The sequence below is a fragment of the Prunus persica genome, chromosome G2, assembly GCF_000346465.2.
Source record: "Prunus persica cultivar Lovell chromosome G2, Prunus_persica_NCBIv2, whole genome shotgun sequence".
NCBI lineage: Eukaryota > Viridiplantae > Streptophyta > Magnoliopsida > Rosales > Rosaceae > Prunus > Prunus persica.
In genome coordinates, this window is record NC_034010.1 from 24,657,636 (window position 1) to 24,671,889 (window position 14,254).

At 35.7% G+C, this 14,254-nt stretch overlaps 1 protein-coding gene across 4 annotated transcripts; it reads right to left on the reverse strand.

The window, feature by feature from the left end:
• LOC18787249 (alpha-taxilin) lies at positions 153 to 6,053 on the reverse strand. 4 transcript variants are annotated; one of them, XM_007217907.2, is made up of 13 exons: positions 5,851 to 6,053; positions 5,122 to 5,345; positions 4,879 to 5,046; positions 4,660 to 4,748; positions 4,299 to 4,407; positions 3,800 to 3,867; positions 2,967 to 3,044; positions 2,453 to 2,517; positions 2,067 to 2,133; positions 1,773 to 1,955; positions 915 to 971; positions 691 to 786; positions 153 to 539 (listed from the first exon to the last, which is right to left on the reverse strand). In XM_007217907.2, the coding sequence occupies exons 2-13, from the start codon at positions 5,330 to 5,332 to the stop codon at positions 405 to 407; spliced, it is 1,326 nt and encodes a 441-aa protein (XP_007217969.1). In that variant the 5' UTR covers positions 5,333 to 5,345; positions 5,851 to 6,053; the 3' UTR covers positions 153 to 404. The 4 variants fall into 4 exon arrangements, with proteins under 4 accessions (XP_007217969.1, XP_020413835.1, XP_007217970.1 ...); XM_020558246.1 differs by having other exon boundaries at positions 5,122 to 5,338; positions 5,851 to 6,048; XM_007217908.2 differs by having other exon boundaries at positions 4,879 to 5,345.

Here is a 14,254-nt window from a genome sequence, read left to right on the forward strand (position 1 = left end):
TTAGGCATTAGTCATACATGGTAGAGCATGAACAGAACAACATCCATTTTGCAAGGATATGGAGAGCTTCTCCCTTGCAAGAACATGCATTATAGAAAGAGGTACAACCCCAAAGAAAAATATATAAAAATGATGTAAAAGCTTGAATTTTTGGAAGAATAATAGTTCCATTCATGCAAGAATAACAAAATGAACAAATCCGATTCCCGAATTTGAGATTTAACATAGAGATAGAGATAATACAAATATGCTAAAATAATAGAGTATAAATTACACTCAACAACATCTTGATATTTTCTCCCGTTTCTTGAGATCAAGCCATAGCCAAAAATAGTATATGGGGTAAGATTTGTAATGGTGATTATTAAAACCAGTTTAAGTTACATAGTTGAGTAGAGCAGTGTTCATGATGGAACTGAATCGGAGTTGTTGCTGCCGATGGAATTCTGCTTCCTTTCTGCTTGAAGTGATCGGCACAAGGATTCAAGCTTTTCTTTCTGATTCTTTGTTTTCTCCAACTGTTTCTTCAACCGTTCACGCTGCTCAGACCAACATAAAAATCTGTGTTATTCCTCATCTATGCTGTTTCTTAGTAAGGCATCATAAAGGCATATGCCTGAGTTCAACGTTTGATGTTGATTGATGAGTAATTGAAAGAAAAAGAAACAAAAAGGTGCATGCAAACTATACCTCATCTACGAGTTCTATAAGAGTAACATCTGTTTTCTCACATTTGCTCTTCAAGAATAAATTTTCCTTCTTGAGTTCCTTGATAGATTTTGCCATCTACGATTTTGCACATGTAACAAACAGGGTAGCTTAGTTTAAAACAAGCATATCATGCGAGTTACACCATGCTAGAGAAATCAGGAAAAGTGTGTCTAAATGAAAATGTAATTTGAAGAATAATTCACCTTTTCGATCTCCTGTTTAAATGTCTCAAAAACTTCATTGCTTTTCAACAATGCATCCTACACAACAAATATAATACTTAATTAAGACCAGATAGAGTTGTGTATTGATAACACAAACATTCGGCTTGAAGCACTTGTGAGGTGATCCGCCAAGTATCTGAAAGGTCCATTCTGAAAGAAGAATGCTCAAATTGAGCACAAAGAGTAGGTTGCCTTCTCTTCAGTATTGCCTACTGAAGACATACATTGGAAGGCTCTAAGCACACTTTTTTTAATATTTGAATGATATACATAGAGCAAGGAGACAGATGGTGAGTTCACTTCTGCCAATCAATTTGAAAGTTGCCAATTTTTGGCCCAACTCTCATCCTGTTAACAACTAGGACTTATAATTCCAAGTAACTCAAAGATACATAGAGCAAGGAGACAGGTGGTGAGTTCACTTCTGCCAATCAATTTGAAAGTTGCCAATTTTTGGCCCAACTCTCACTCTGTTAACAACTAGGACTTATAATTCCAAGTAACTCAAAGATACTAATCACAGAAAGATCATGAAATCACAAGTTATTGATATTATCCATCGATAACCAAGGTAATCTCTTTTCTTTGTTTCATGACATTGAATAACATATCAATTATGCAACAACCAATCTCCTAGAGTGTAATCTACGTGAGACTCAACCTACTAGCATGGCTACATAACTAACACCATACAGCCTACAGGGAAAATGAACCAACTCAGTTTTGTACTCTCGAGAATTCTGCAGAGAAATTTGACAGCCTCTAACTAAGTAGTTATTCATTCTGGTGACAGTTTCAAAGTAATGGTTTAAAGCAACACATAACACAGAAGTTGACCTGAAATTGTTGGAATTTCTCTCCATCAGCTGTCAACTGTAAGCGCAAATTCTTTTCAGTTGATAGTAACTGTGACACCTGTTCTGCATATAGTTTCATCTGGGACTGTTCCTGGATTAACTTCTCTTCATGCTGCTTAATCTTCAAATCAGCAATTTGAAGCTCCAGAGACTTCTGCTTTAACTGTTAATTCAAAACAAAGCCACTAAAGAAAAGTTAAGTCCCTACCTAATAAAGTAAACAATCATTATAGGTAAACTAACGTCTTTTGTACAAGTTACAGTTAAATTTTACCTTCTGTTCATATTGCTGTTCAGAAAGAGCATACTGATAGGTGAGCTGCTGCAGCTTGGTTCTTAACCTGAAAATGAATGAATGCCAATTTAACTAATTTTAACCAACAAAGACAAATTATAGACAGCCAAAAAAAGAAATAAACCAATGATATCAATCAACCAAGTCAACAAAAAAGATACAGATTCTTTGTTGTCAGAGATTTATAACAAACAATACATGACATTATCCTATATAATAATATATGACACATAGGATGAAATTAATCAAGTTCAGTCTCATTGACACATGCACGTGCAAGGGATCTCCAAGTTAAGTAATTCAAGTTTGCTTCAGTATATGCATCAAGATAGTAAGCACATGTTTTCATGACATCTGGCTCTTACATTTCATTCTCCTTTAGCTGAGAGATACATTCTTCTTTTTGCTCATCTAGCTTATTGCTCACATCCTATAACCATAAGAACTTAATGTTAGAATATCATTTAAAAAAAGGCATTGAAAAACAAATAATGCACTGAACAGATAAATTTTGCTTTCAAAATGGAAAGGAACTAGTTCTGAGTTCCAATGTTTGGAAAGAATACAAAACTTGTTAATTAACTGAACTCTTATTGCTTGTATGCGCTCTCTTGAGCATGTAAATAATCATGATTCATGACAGAACAGAAATCTTGTCTGTTTTTCCTTTTCAACACACCCAGAATTGTAAGTTGAGAAAAAATATGGACATTGAGTGTTTGGAACTTTAAAAGATCTCATGTTTTGTAGTGTATAATAGAGGTAATGTTTCTTCAACCTTGGATTAATTTTACCTTGTCAACTTACAAATTAATAAGCCAACAACTACAAATATTCAAATCCCCTGAAGAAAAGCTATTATATTATAAATTGTCAAACCTTTATTGCATCTTGGAACTTGACTGATAAATCTAATCTCAAGTTCTGCCCCTCTGTTGACACCCGCTTACACTCATCCTGTTTAAATGATCAGGAAGCCATCAATGTTTCTAGGTGGGCGATCGAGTATTGATCAACTTCACAACTTATCATATCAAACGGTAAGATACAGTCAAAGTAGAGAAGATATCGACATAAAAATTGTAAAAGATCACAAGTCAATAATGTGAACTTATCATTTCAAAATGTTGAATATAGCGGACATGATGATAACAGCAGATCTTATTTAGATGAACTGAAAAGTTTCACTCAACTCCACAAAAATTTATCCTTTTTTTCCTTCACCAAATATTTCTCAATCACTAATGATAGAAAAGAATGCAGAATCACCCAATGCACCCTTAATTCGTGAAACAACCTATGCTCAAGCTCAAAGTAATGGGAGAACGAAGAAAAACATAATCAATACTTTCGAGTGCCTCTTTGCACATTTGCTATTTTACTAAAAAAAATGAAAAAAGGAAGACATCGAGGGCAACTTGTCACAGGCCTGCAATGTAGTTAAGTGAGCTTTGTCATGGGATGAATAAAAGGGAGTCGTACAAGGCCCAGATATATGTATTAAGGGTACATCCAAAGGTTGTAAAAGCTAGTTTCTGACATCTACTTCAATTCACCAATGGCTATTAATAGAATGGTCAAATGGAACATAAACAAGTTAAAGAATTACACTGAGATGAAAATTATGATAATGAACATCTAGGAAAATATGAAAATATGAAAGTTCACAAAAAAATCATTTTAAGGATATGCAGTCAGTCAAGATAGCATACCATTAGCACTTTGTTCTGGCGTTGTAACTCCCTGCACAACGACTCAAGCTTATCTCGAACAGAAATGGCTAGAAAGAAAAGAGGATGCAAGTAAATAAATAATAAAACCATCTACAATACTGCTCATAATCAATAAAAATCCATGTATATATACAATGAAGGTATGCCACTGCACTAAGACTTCGCAAAAGCTACATCTTTCCATCAGAAATTAATCTTAATTTAGGTTATCAACATTATCACATCTAGTTACTGATAATTGGCAATTATTCATCCCCTTTGACTTCATGAAAATTTATGACACACAAACATCATATGTGTAAGTAGTCCATTTCTACATCAACTATTATACTACCACATAAATGCATTATACTTAACATTCACTGTTCCTAAACAAATATATGATTTCTCCCACAATAACCCTATCGGAGGTGTAAACATCAGTATATTAGTTATGGAAACACTGGGTGTAAACATTAGCACAACTATCTCAAAATACCTGAATCTCTTTCAGCAAGAACTTGTTGATACTTCAAGGTGAACTCTATGAACTCCTTTTCTGATTTAAAGGTACGCTTTGCACTCTTACGTTTGGTTTCAGTGGATTCCTGAGGCAAAATTAGTCCAAATTACTAACCTTACTGATGACTTACATGTATAACATATTTGTGTGATAGGTAAACATTTATGTGTCCGTGGGAATGTGGTTGCAGCTACACATTTTGAGTGAAGATTGCATCACAAATATTAGTCTCAACAAAGAAAATCACACACACGATTTCTTGCATAGGTTGCAAGGATCAACAACTGTACAAATTGATATCATATAAAAAAGAGATCAAGTAATACGTAGTACTAACTGTCTTTTTGCTTTTCAGAGTTTCAACACTCTCCAATGATGATGTTTCCTTCACATTGGCTGCTGACGAATCTGAGCCTCCTTCAGTCGCTGAAAAGCAATGAGAAATGAGGGTGGCAAACTAATGTCAAGAGATCAAATGAAAAAGACCAGATATAATAGTACACATTTTGACTTAAATTTTTCAAAAAGGGAAAATCACAAAGGTAAAGATATTTACGTCTCTCTGAACTTTGACATCTTGCTTCAACTTGTTCCTTTACCTCACTGCATTCAGGTACCCCAACTGAAGTCTCAGAAACAGAATCAGCTGAGTCAGGCATGACTAGCGTACCTCCTTCTTCTGTCTGCTCCGTAGAAGCCCTTTTGGGCACTTGAACTGATTCCACTGAAACATCAGAACTATCAGTTTCCGATAATGGAACAGGAAAGGTTCTCAGTTTCTGGGTCTTCTCTGTCCTACCCTGACTTGTTTGAAACTCATCTGCAGCCAATTCTTCTACAGGTTCCTTTGAACGATCTATATCTGAGGCAATATCATCCTCACGATTGTCCAGTGGCTTCTCTTGTTCAAAGGTTGGAGTTGGAGGAGCCAGGGGCTCTGGAGGGCTCTCAACAAACCCATCAGGCAATGAATCAACTTCAGGAAGCTGATTTGCTTCTGGGTTCTCCATTTTTACCTACAATCTTCATCATGCATTCTTAGAACCATCAACATTTATACCATCCTAAGAATTAGAACAAAAAAGCCCATCCCTTTACAGAGGGATGAGAGAGCAAGAGCCAGAGACTACAATCTAGTTTTGCAGCTGCTGTCATTCAGGAAACGGCAACACTAGAACCCATTTGGTTGCTAAGAAAATTTGAAGAGAACCCAAGAGAAACTCAAAAAGATTCCATATTTAAGCTGTTTAAGATATCCTAGAATGAAATTGAAGAAGTGCCCAAGTAAAAAACCACACCAACTATGGCTAAAATCTCAACCTTGGGTTAAATTTTCACACTTTCACTGGGAAACCAACCCATAAAAGAAACAAATTCATTCTTACTTTATCAAGAGAAAAATAAGAAAGAAAACGAAAATTTCAAACACCCTAACAATCAACCATCGGCATCATTGAGCAATCTGAACAGTAATCAACGAAAATTGAGAGAAAAAGAAATGAAACAAAGAGAAAGAAGGAGACATTACCAGGTAGATTATGAAAGAGAGAGAGAGAGAGATTGAACTGAGACAATGGAAGTGATCTCTCTATCTGTGGAAAGTGTCCAGTGCGTGCGTTCCGTAGAAGAACTGATCTTTGTGCTGCGCTTTTTTCACTCACCTTCACTCCACCTAGTTGTTGTGTTAGACCGAGAGAACGACACTTTTCGTTCTCCTAATTTATTAATTTTCTCTCATATTTTTCATTAGTCTGAATTGAGCATTTTGTACCCCAATTCATTTTTATTTTTATTTTTATTGTTTGATAATATTTCCCATATATATAATTTTTAGAAGTTAGAAAGGGAAGGGGGAATGTCACAGACACTAGTACCATGGCATACACGATATGTTTTCTCATATTGAACCTATAATCCTACCCTTCAACATGTAGCATATGAGGTTGTTGAGCCTACCACGTAGATAGTATATTCTTATATCAATGACTATTCATGAAAATTGTGAAAATTTGTTCAAACACAGATAATTTTTTAAATGAAACTTCAAGAAATGTTAAATCGAACAATAATTAATCTATTAAACAAATAAATTTCATAAATACCATTTGTATGATAATTATATAAAAGAAAAAAAAAAGGATATGACACTAAGTCATAAGAAAATTATTATAGTTCAAAAGTACATATATAGTACGAAGTGACAAGTTTGGTCTTAAATATCAAGGTTTACTATTATAAGAGTTTTATTTTATTTGACATGTTTATTAAATATGCTCTTCATCTATAATTAGAATAATACGTTACTTTTTCATAAAATATAAAGCCAAAAAAACAAAGTTTCCGTCACGCAAAATCAAATGAGATGATGATTTGTACCATATTCAACAGTTATAAAATAAGGATTTTGAAGGAGAGCTAGGCATGCACAAAACATTCCTATACCATATGATATGGCTGATATTAAGAAGCTAGGTATGATGGGGGTGGCTATGGTGCTAATTCTGTCCACCTTCGCCACAAAAACTGTCTTTATCGCTGCTGATATAATTAACGGCAATGAGCTTATTAATGGTAATGGCAACGGTAACAGTAAGACTAGGTATCCCACTCTGATGAACAGGATAGATATGGGAGAAGGTGGTGGCGTGGGCAAGGGCGGTGGTGGGTGTAAAGGTTCTATATGCAATATGCTGGTGCTCCCTTGCAAGAGTGGGTGTTATTGCATCCCCTTTGGAATTTTGCCAATTGGGGTGTGCGCTGGTATATGTTGTAGCAGCTATATCAAATTTAATATACTTTTTAAGTTCATAATATGTGCATTCAATGAAATAATATTGGTGGAGACAATGTCTTTCTGAATTTTCTGGAAAGATGAGAGCCTACACCAACACCATCCACAACAACAAACACAAATAGGAAACGGACTTACACGATGAACCAACTTACAATATACACAAGTCACCAATTTAGTTGAGGGATATTAAATTCATGAGCAAGGAGATATAAATGTTGGATGCAACCAAATTATTTAAGAAAATCTCTTAGGGCAGGAAAATGTTTCCACGGACAGTCGATGGTGGATAGCTCTTCGTCCCAAATTCCAATCTTGGCCACCCTTAAATTTGAAACTTTCACATGAAAATTGGAGTAGTTCATGTAACAATTGAAATGAAACTCAAATATCCATATAAAGAAATCGATTTGGAGTGTTGATTGTCGATACATTTCAAGTTCAAGATCATACCGAGGAGCGGAAACTGTGATGGAACGAGTGTAAAAACTCAACCCACTTCGTCCCAAATGCTCCAATGCAACTTACTCATTCTAAGGCTGATATCTAACCCTTTGACGCTTTTCTCAAATGAGAAATTCAACAACTTATCTATAACGTACGGCTGTGTCTTTGCAAAAGTAGACCATGCAAATTCTGAATTTGGCTAAGAGATCATTTGTGTGCTCGTCTTTCTCATGATATTACCAAAGACCTTGTCAAGATATTGTTGATGAACTTTTTATGGCGGAGTAAGTTGTCGGCAAAAGACGACATCGTTGGGGGTAATAATCATCAGAGTTGCTACTCTCGTCAAAATCCTTGTATATTATGTCATGTTAAAATAGGTTTATTAGTGAAATCCTCTTTCTTTTTCTTTCATTCTTTTTTGTTCTCTCTCCCTTTATATTCATCCTGAAAAGCCTTTTTATTTCCTTGTCATATCAATTGTCAAATTAGCTATCCACCTGAAGCTTCCTTCAAGTTTCACTTTTTTGCTACTTTTATTTTCCTGGTTTGTCGATGGGGTTTTTTTGATTCGTGGGTTTAATGAGGTGTATCTATTTGGTTTAGGGTTTGAATGTTTTGGAGGACACAAAAAGATAGCGTGATTAGTTATCTATGAAACCGAACAAGGCACGAAATTAACATGAGTTATTTCTAAGTTAGGCTGCCGTATGGTACTATTTCACAAAAGACTAGGCAGATCCCAATGAGGAAACTAAATCATGCATATTGCATGCAATTGTTGGTTATAATAACTTATATATAAATTACTCAGAAGAAGTAATTAAACAAGAGCTCAAGAGAGAGACAGAGACAGAGGGGTACGTAGAATCAAGATATTGGAAAACTATGGAGATGATGAGCAACAAGTTATGTTTTGCTGTGGTAATGACCATGGTGCTTACGGTGTCCACCTTTGCTCCAGCTGCCTATGGAAACCCTAGCAAGAACAATATTGCTGAAGCACCCGCCTCTAAGCCTGACGCCAAATGTGATGCAAAAATAATCGATGCCAATAATCTCTACGATGGAAATTTTGGGGTAGCTGCTCCCATGGCTAGTCGTCTCAACGAGGAGAGCTTGGCGTTGATGTCAGGGAGGATGAAACAGCCAGAAACGAGTGGAGGTGTGGGCACCATCAATGGGTGCAGAGGCAACCTCTGCAATTTTTTGGTGGCTCCTTGCCAGATCGGCTGTGTTTGCGTTCCCATTAACATTGGACCTTATGGGTTCTGCAGTGGCGTCTGTTGCTAGCTATAGCTACTCCTATTATAACAAATTAATGTATCTGCATCCATGATCTATCCATTCATGTATGCATGGATGCATTTCATCTAATCATGAACATCTACGTACTGATCGATTCTTTAGCATGAAATAACGTCGATCGTATATGTACACGTACGTGTGTACTTGTGTACGGTTGTTATGTTGTTGTCTAGTATTATTTATACTATTGGGAGGTATGGGTTTATCTCATGCTTCTTTTCTCTTAGTTTGGTTTTCTTCTTCTTTTCCTTTCAGCTTTATTTCATCTTTTTGTGTTATATTGTGTTGGGTTAGGTACATATCACCCCTTGCAACTCTTTTCACTTGGTAAATTAGGCTCAAATTTAAAATGTTATGCCAACCTAACATTAAAAAGAACACCTATAAAAACCATATATTAAATAAAGTGTCCAAAGATCAACTTTGGGTTTCCATAGAATTACTCCATAAAAAATTGTCCTGGGCCTACATAGATAGCTTACCCTCACCTAAATACCGAAATACAACCTATGTTACAAGAAAAATTCAAAGCTGGCAAATCGAATTTAGGACCTCAGGTGCAGAGGTAAATGCTCTTAATCACTTGAGCTACAAGCTGCTTGCAATAAAATAACAACTTTAGTAAAACTAGCTTTTTTACACCGATGAGAGGGAGAGGAAAGAGATTCATTAATTATACTTATATATAAGTTTTGAAGAGTAATGTTAGAAAAACCACAAGTGAATACATACGCATTTATATAAGCATAATGATGTTTTAATCAAAATACTAATTTAATACGTCAACTTGATCAAGTATAGTTGTAGGCTACATACAATACAAACGCAATTATCTAGGGAAATCTAAAGTGCATTAGCATTTAATCAATCAATTCCAACATTACTCACCACTATAAATAAAGGTTCAGGATTTCCCTAAAAAAATTAATCATATTCTGATATTCATATAATGGAGGGTAGCAAAGAGGGGCTTGTGCTAATTTTATTAGCCATTTCTTTTGCAAAGTGGGGAAGGCAACATTTCTTTCTTTGTTTCTATACTTGATCACGCGGATAGAAATGACCAGAACATGGCTGAGTACTTCGCAATCCAAAGAAAAGAAATGCGTGGACACTTTTCAAAATATGATCGACTCAAATGTTGCGGAGAGCCTTAGACAAGTGACAAAATCAATCGATGAGGTCCTTGGTATGATCCAAGTGCAGCAGCAACATCATCTTCATCGTCATAATAATGTTACTGCAGCTCCAGGTTCAGATCCTGATCCTTATGATCCTGCACTTTCACGGACGGCAGACGTCACCTTGTCACAGAATGAGAGTGGGAAATTCAAGAGAATAATGGATGCCATCAGGGACGGATCCAGGATTTCAAACTTGACTGAGCTAAATTTAACTTACATATAAACATACTAAGGCCCAGTTTGGGATTGCTGTCACTTTTAAAAAAAGTTGCTTCTGCTATGCTTCGAAAATAATTAGCTGTAAAGTAAAGCAGCTCCATGTTTGGTAAACAAAATTTGGCAGCTTTTATTTCTTCAATACGTAAGAGTTAGGTTATTGTGGCGGCTTTTAACTAGATTAACCTTAGGTCCCTTCATGCATTCATATTATACATGAAAAATTAGGGGTGGGCACGGTCCGGATTGGTTCGGTTTTACTCTCAAACCACAGCTGAACCAATAAGAAAATAACGGTCCGGTTTGGTTCGGATTAGCCTAAAATCATAATAGAAACCGAACCAATCCAAACCACTTGTAATCGGTTTGGTTCGGATTGGTTCGGCCGGTTTGTGCCTAACACAAAACCATGCATTTTTCAACCTGCTCTTACATTATAATGCTAACATTTTGCCATTATATCATTCCATTCCATTCCATCAAAGGCTAATACAACATCATTCCATTTATTCAAAGGTTGTCCAATGTCTAGCATGCATCTAAGTTCACAATTTCCATCAAAACAAACATATACAAAATTTGCATTAACCAAGTAGCATTAAATTTACTCATTGCATTCATCACAATACAAACAAATGAAAAGCTTTTATCACAGAGAGGTAAATACTTTTATCACAGAGGTGGAGTTTGAATGCGTATGAAATTATGAAATGGACCCATTAATTAAGATAGATAGAGTAAGAAGAGCCACACAACACAAAGAGCAAACACACATAGTAGAGATAGAAAGAGAGGGAAATACAAGCACACACAAATAACTGGGATATGCAAATTAGAAGATCAAAACGTGCACCAATATTCAGATACGCGGACTCACAAAACGCACACAAACCTTACCACATGTAAACTAAATTAAATAAATAATAAATTGATTTATAATCGGTCTGGTTCGGTTTAGGACAGTTTTTAAAACTCTCAAACCACAGCTGAACCAAACCAAACCGGTTCGGTTCGATTTTTCAAAATGTTGACTTTTTCTTTGGTCAAAACCAAACCAAACCAATCCAATATAATCGGTTCGGCCGGATTGACCGGATCGGCCGGATTGATGCCCACCCCTATGAAAAATTGTTGTGTAAAAATATTGGCTAAGTATGAAAATAGTTTTTCGGAATAATTATTTTCTCAAGATAATTTTTGGCGGCTTTTATTCCTTACACATCAAATAAGAAAACTTAATTTTATGAGATTTGAGTATGAAATATATATTGACTTAATGAGCCATTATTTTGAGCCTAAATCTTATTTTGCACTAAAACAGATTTTTCATATTTTGATTTAGTGAGAATTTGATTTTCTAGTATTTTTATTTGAATCCAAATGGGGGGTACTTCCTTATTTACATTGTAAACTTAAGTAAATGGAGTAATATAATATAGCCCAGGTTAGCCATGCCTATGGTCCGTCTCTGGATGCCATTGCGGCTGCACCAAGCCATAGCCAGAAGCAGTTTGTGATATTTGTGAAGAAAGGAGTTTACAAAGAATATGCGAAGATTGATAAAACAAAGACTAACTTGGTGTTGATTGGAGAGGGCTTGAGTGTTACCACCATATCTGGAGATAGAAGCAATGCTAGTGGTTGGGCAACAATGAAGTCAGCAACATTTGGTAAGACACCAAAACTTCTTATTTTTTTTTTTTTTTTTAAAAAGGCTAAACTGTTGATTTCCCCTTAAATTAGTACCTAATTTTTTATTTAACCCCTAATCCTTTTTTTATTTATAGAAAATTAAGGATGTCAATTATAAGGATCTCCTCTTAACTTGTCAAGACACCCATGGGCTACATGGGCACATTGAGTGGAGTGGTTTGCGGGGGGGAGAAAGAGGGGATGCTGGGTTTGGGTGAGTATGATGGGGTGGCTAGGGGAGGATGGGCTTGGTGGGAGCGGGCTGGGGCTGTGCCATACTCTTTTTTTCTTTTCTTTTTCTTTATTTAAGCCCCACTTGATAAATGTTCCTTTGCCTGTATTCAGAAACTCTTTGGAGAAGACCACGGAACTTGTGCAAAATTGCATGCTAGCGAAGATGATGAAAATTCTACTAATATGGTCATTACATATTGTGAGGATTTGCTTGGTGAAACTGCTGAAGTCTTGGATTGGTCCTTATCGTGCTACATATTGTGAGTGTTACCACCATGTCTGGAGATAGAAGCAATGCTAGTGGTTGGCAAACAATTGATTCACCTACATTTGCTAAGGCATCAAAACTTTTATCCAAATAATTAAGATATTATTTTCTTTTTCAAGACTAAATATCAAAGTAAGATAACACATGCCTCATTTTAATTAACTTTCATTGATTGCTGATGTAGATGTAAGGGCCCAAGGATTCATTGCAATGGACATAGGATTTGAGAACACTGCAGGACCAAACACTACAAGTCCTACACGATTACATCCTGATCCTCAGTCTATGTTTAAGATCACTTCATCAAATTTTTTTATTTTTATTTTTTTTCATGGCTATAAGTTTGGTCAGAGGTTCAGCTTGGTTGTGAAAAACTCAACCCAATTACCCAACACACGCTTTCCTTCTTCAAAGAGCCATGCAATGACTGCCATCACCTGGGCAACAAGAAGAAGAAAAAAATTGTGAACATTGAACATATTTAGCCCAACTTCGAAGCGCATGATGCATCTTTTTAGAAGTTTAAATTTTACATTGTAGAATATAAATCTTGTAAACTGATCTCTATCAAAGTGAACTCATAACATATTAAACTATTACAGTGTCAAATCACGTTTTCAAAAGATCTTACAGTGGGTATCGTTACTATGAAAAACTCTGTGGAATCAGTATCGCGGAAAAGCTCACGCCCTTTAATCATCCTCTCCCTGAGTCGCTCTAATTTGTCAACCTGCATATTGAAGTTTTAGAATTAGAAGGCTAGCATACTAGTCTAGGAAGCAGAGTATAAAAGCAGCTCAAAGCATCAGCCTTACTGCGCTCAGTTGAGGTTGCTCTTGCCCAACGACAGATTTGATAGCTGAGTGGCTGAAGACATCTTATGTTTAAGCTGTATAAGAGAACAAGCAATTAGTAGCAACACATGCCTACATGCTGCAATCAAGTGATCCAAGGACCAGAGGAAATTGCCTATTCTTTTTGTTCTTTTGCCAGGATATTATGTTGGTACGTATAAAAGCAGAAAGGAGTGTTCTTTTGTTTTTTCCCTCATTTTTATCTTAACTAGAATCAAGTAATTAGAACATTAGGTATAGCTATCAAACTTCAAAGGAGTGTTCTTTTGTTTTTTGTTTTTGTTTTTGTTTTTTTTTTGCTAGCAAACTTCAAAGGAGTGTTCAATTGCTCATAAACTATATCCATAAAAGAAAAGGACACACACACACACACATATCCATAGTTGTTCATTCAAAGTTGACATCAATATCTTGCCAAATGATGCTTCCAAAAAAGTCTGGCAATGTTGAGGTGACAAAAACAGCATCAATATCTTGCCTAATTCCAACTAAATACTAATAATTAAGGTGAAAAAAACAGGAAGAGCAAAAAAGATTGTGTGCATGTTGGCAAGCCAGAAAAGACATACCTTTGGAATTGCAATAGCTTCATCCAAACCAGGAGGAGATGTGTCCAGTAATTATCCCAGTTTTCACTCTCCTAACTTCAGTCATTATTAAAAAGAAACACACAAAGGTTAAAGAGAAGCAAAGGATTATAAGTGAATCTATAGATCATAATGTGAGCATAAAAGTTGCAACATGGGATGAATTCAACAGATTTTTCAATCTTTGTTTCATTCCGCTGGTTCTAAAGACGTTGTGTTTCAATATAAAATACAAGCACACTTGGAAGTACTAATTTGTTTATGGAATTGTTGCCCCAAAAGCCTGAACTGAAGATTAGATTGATTGCTTGTTTAGAGATAAGAAGAGGAACGTTGATTGATTGAATTGAA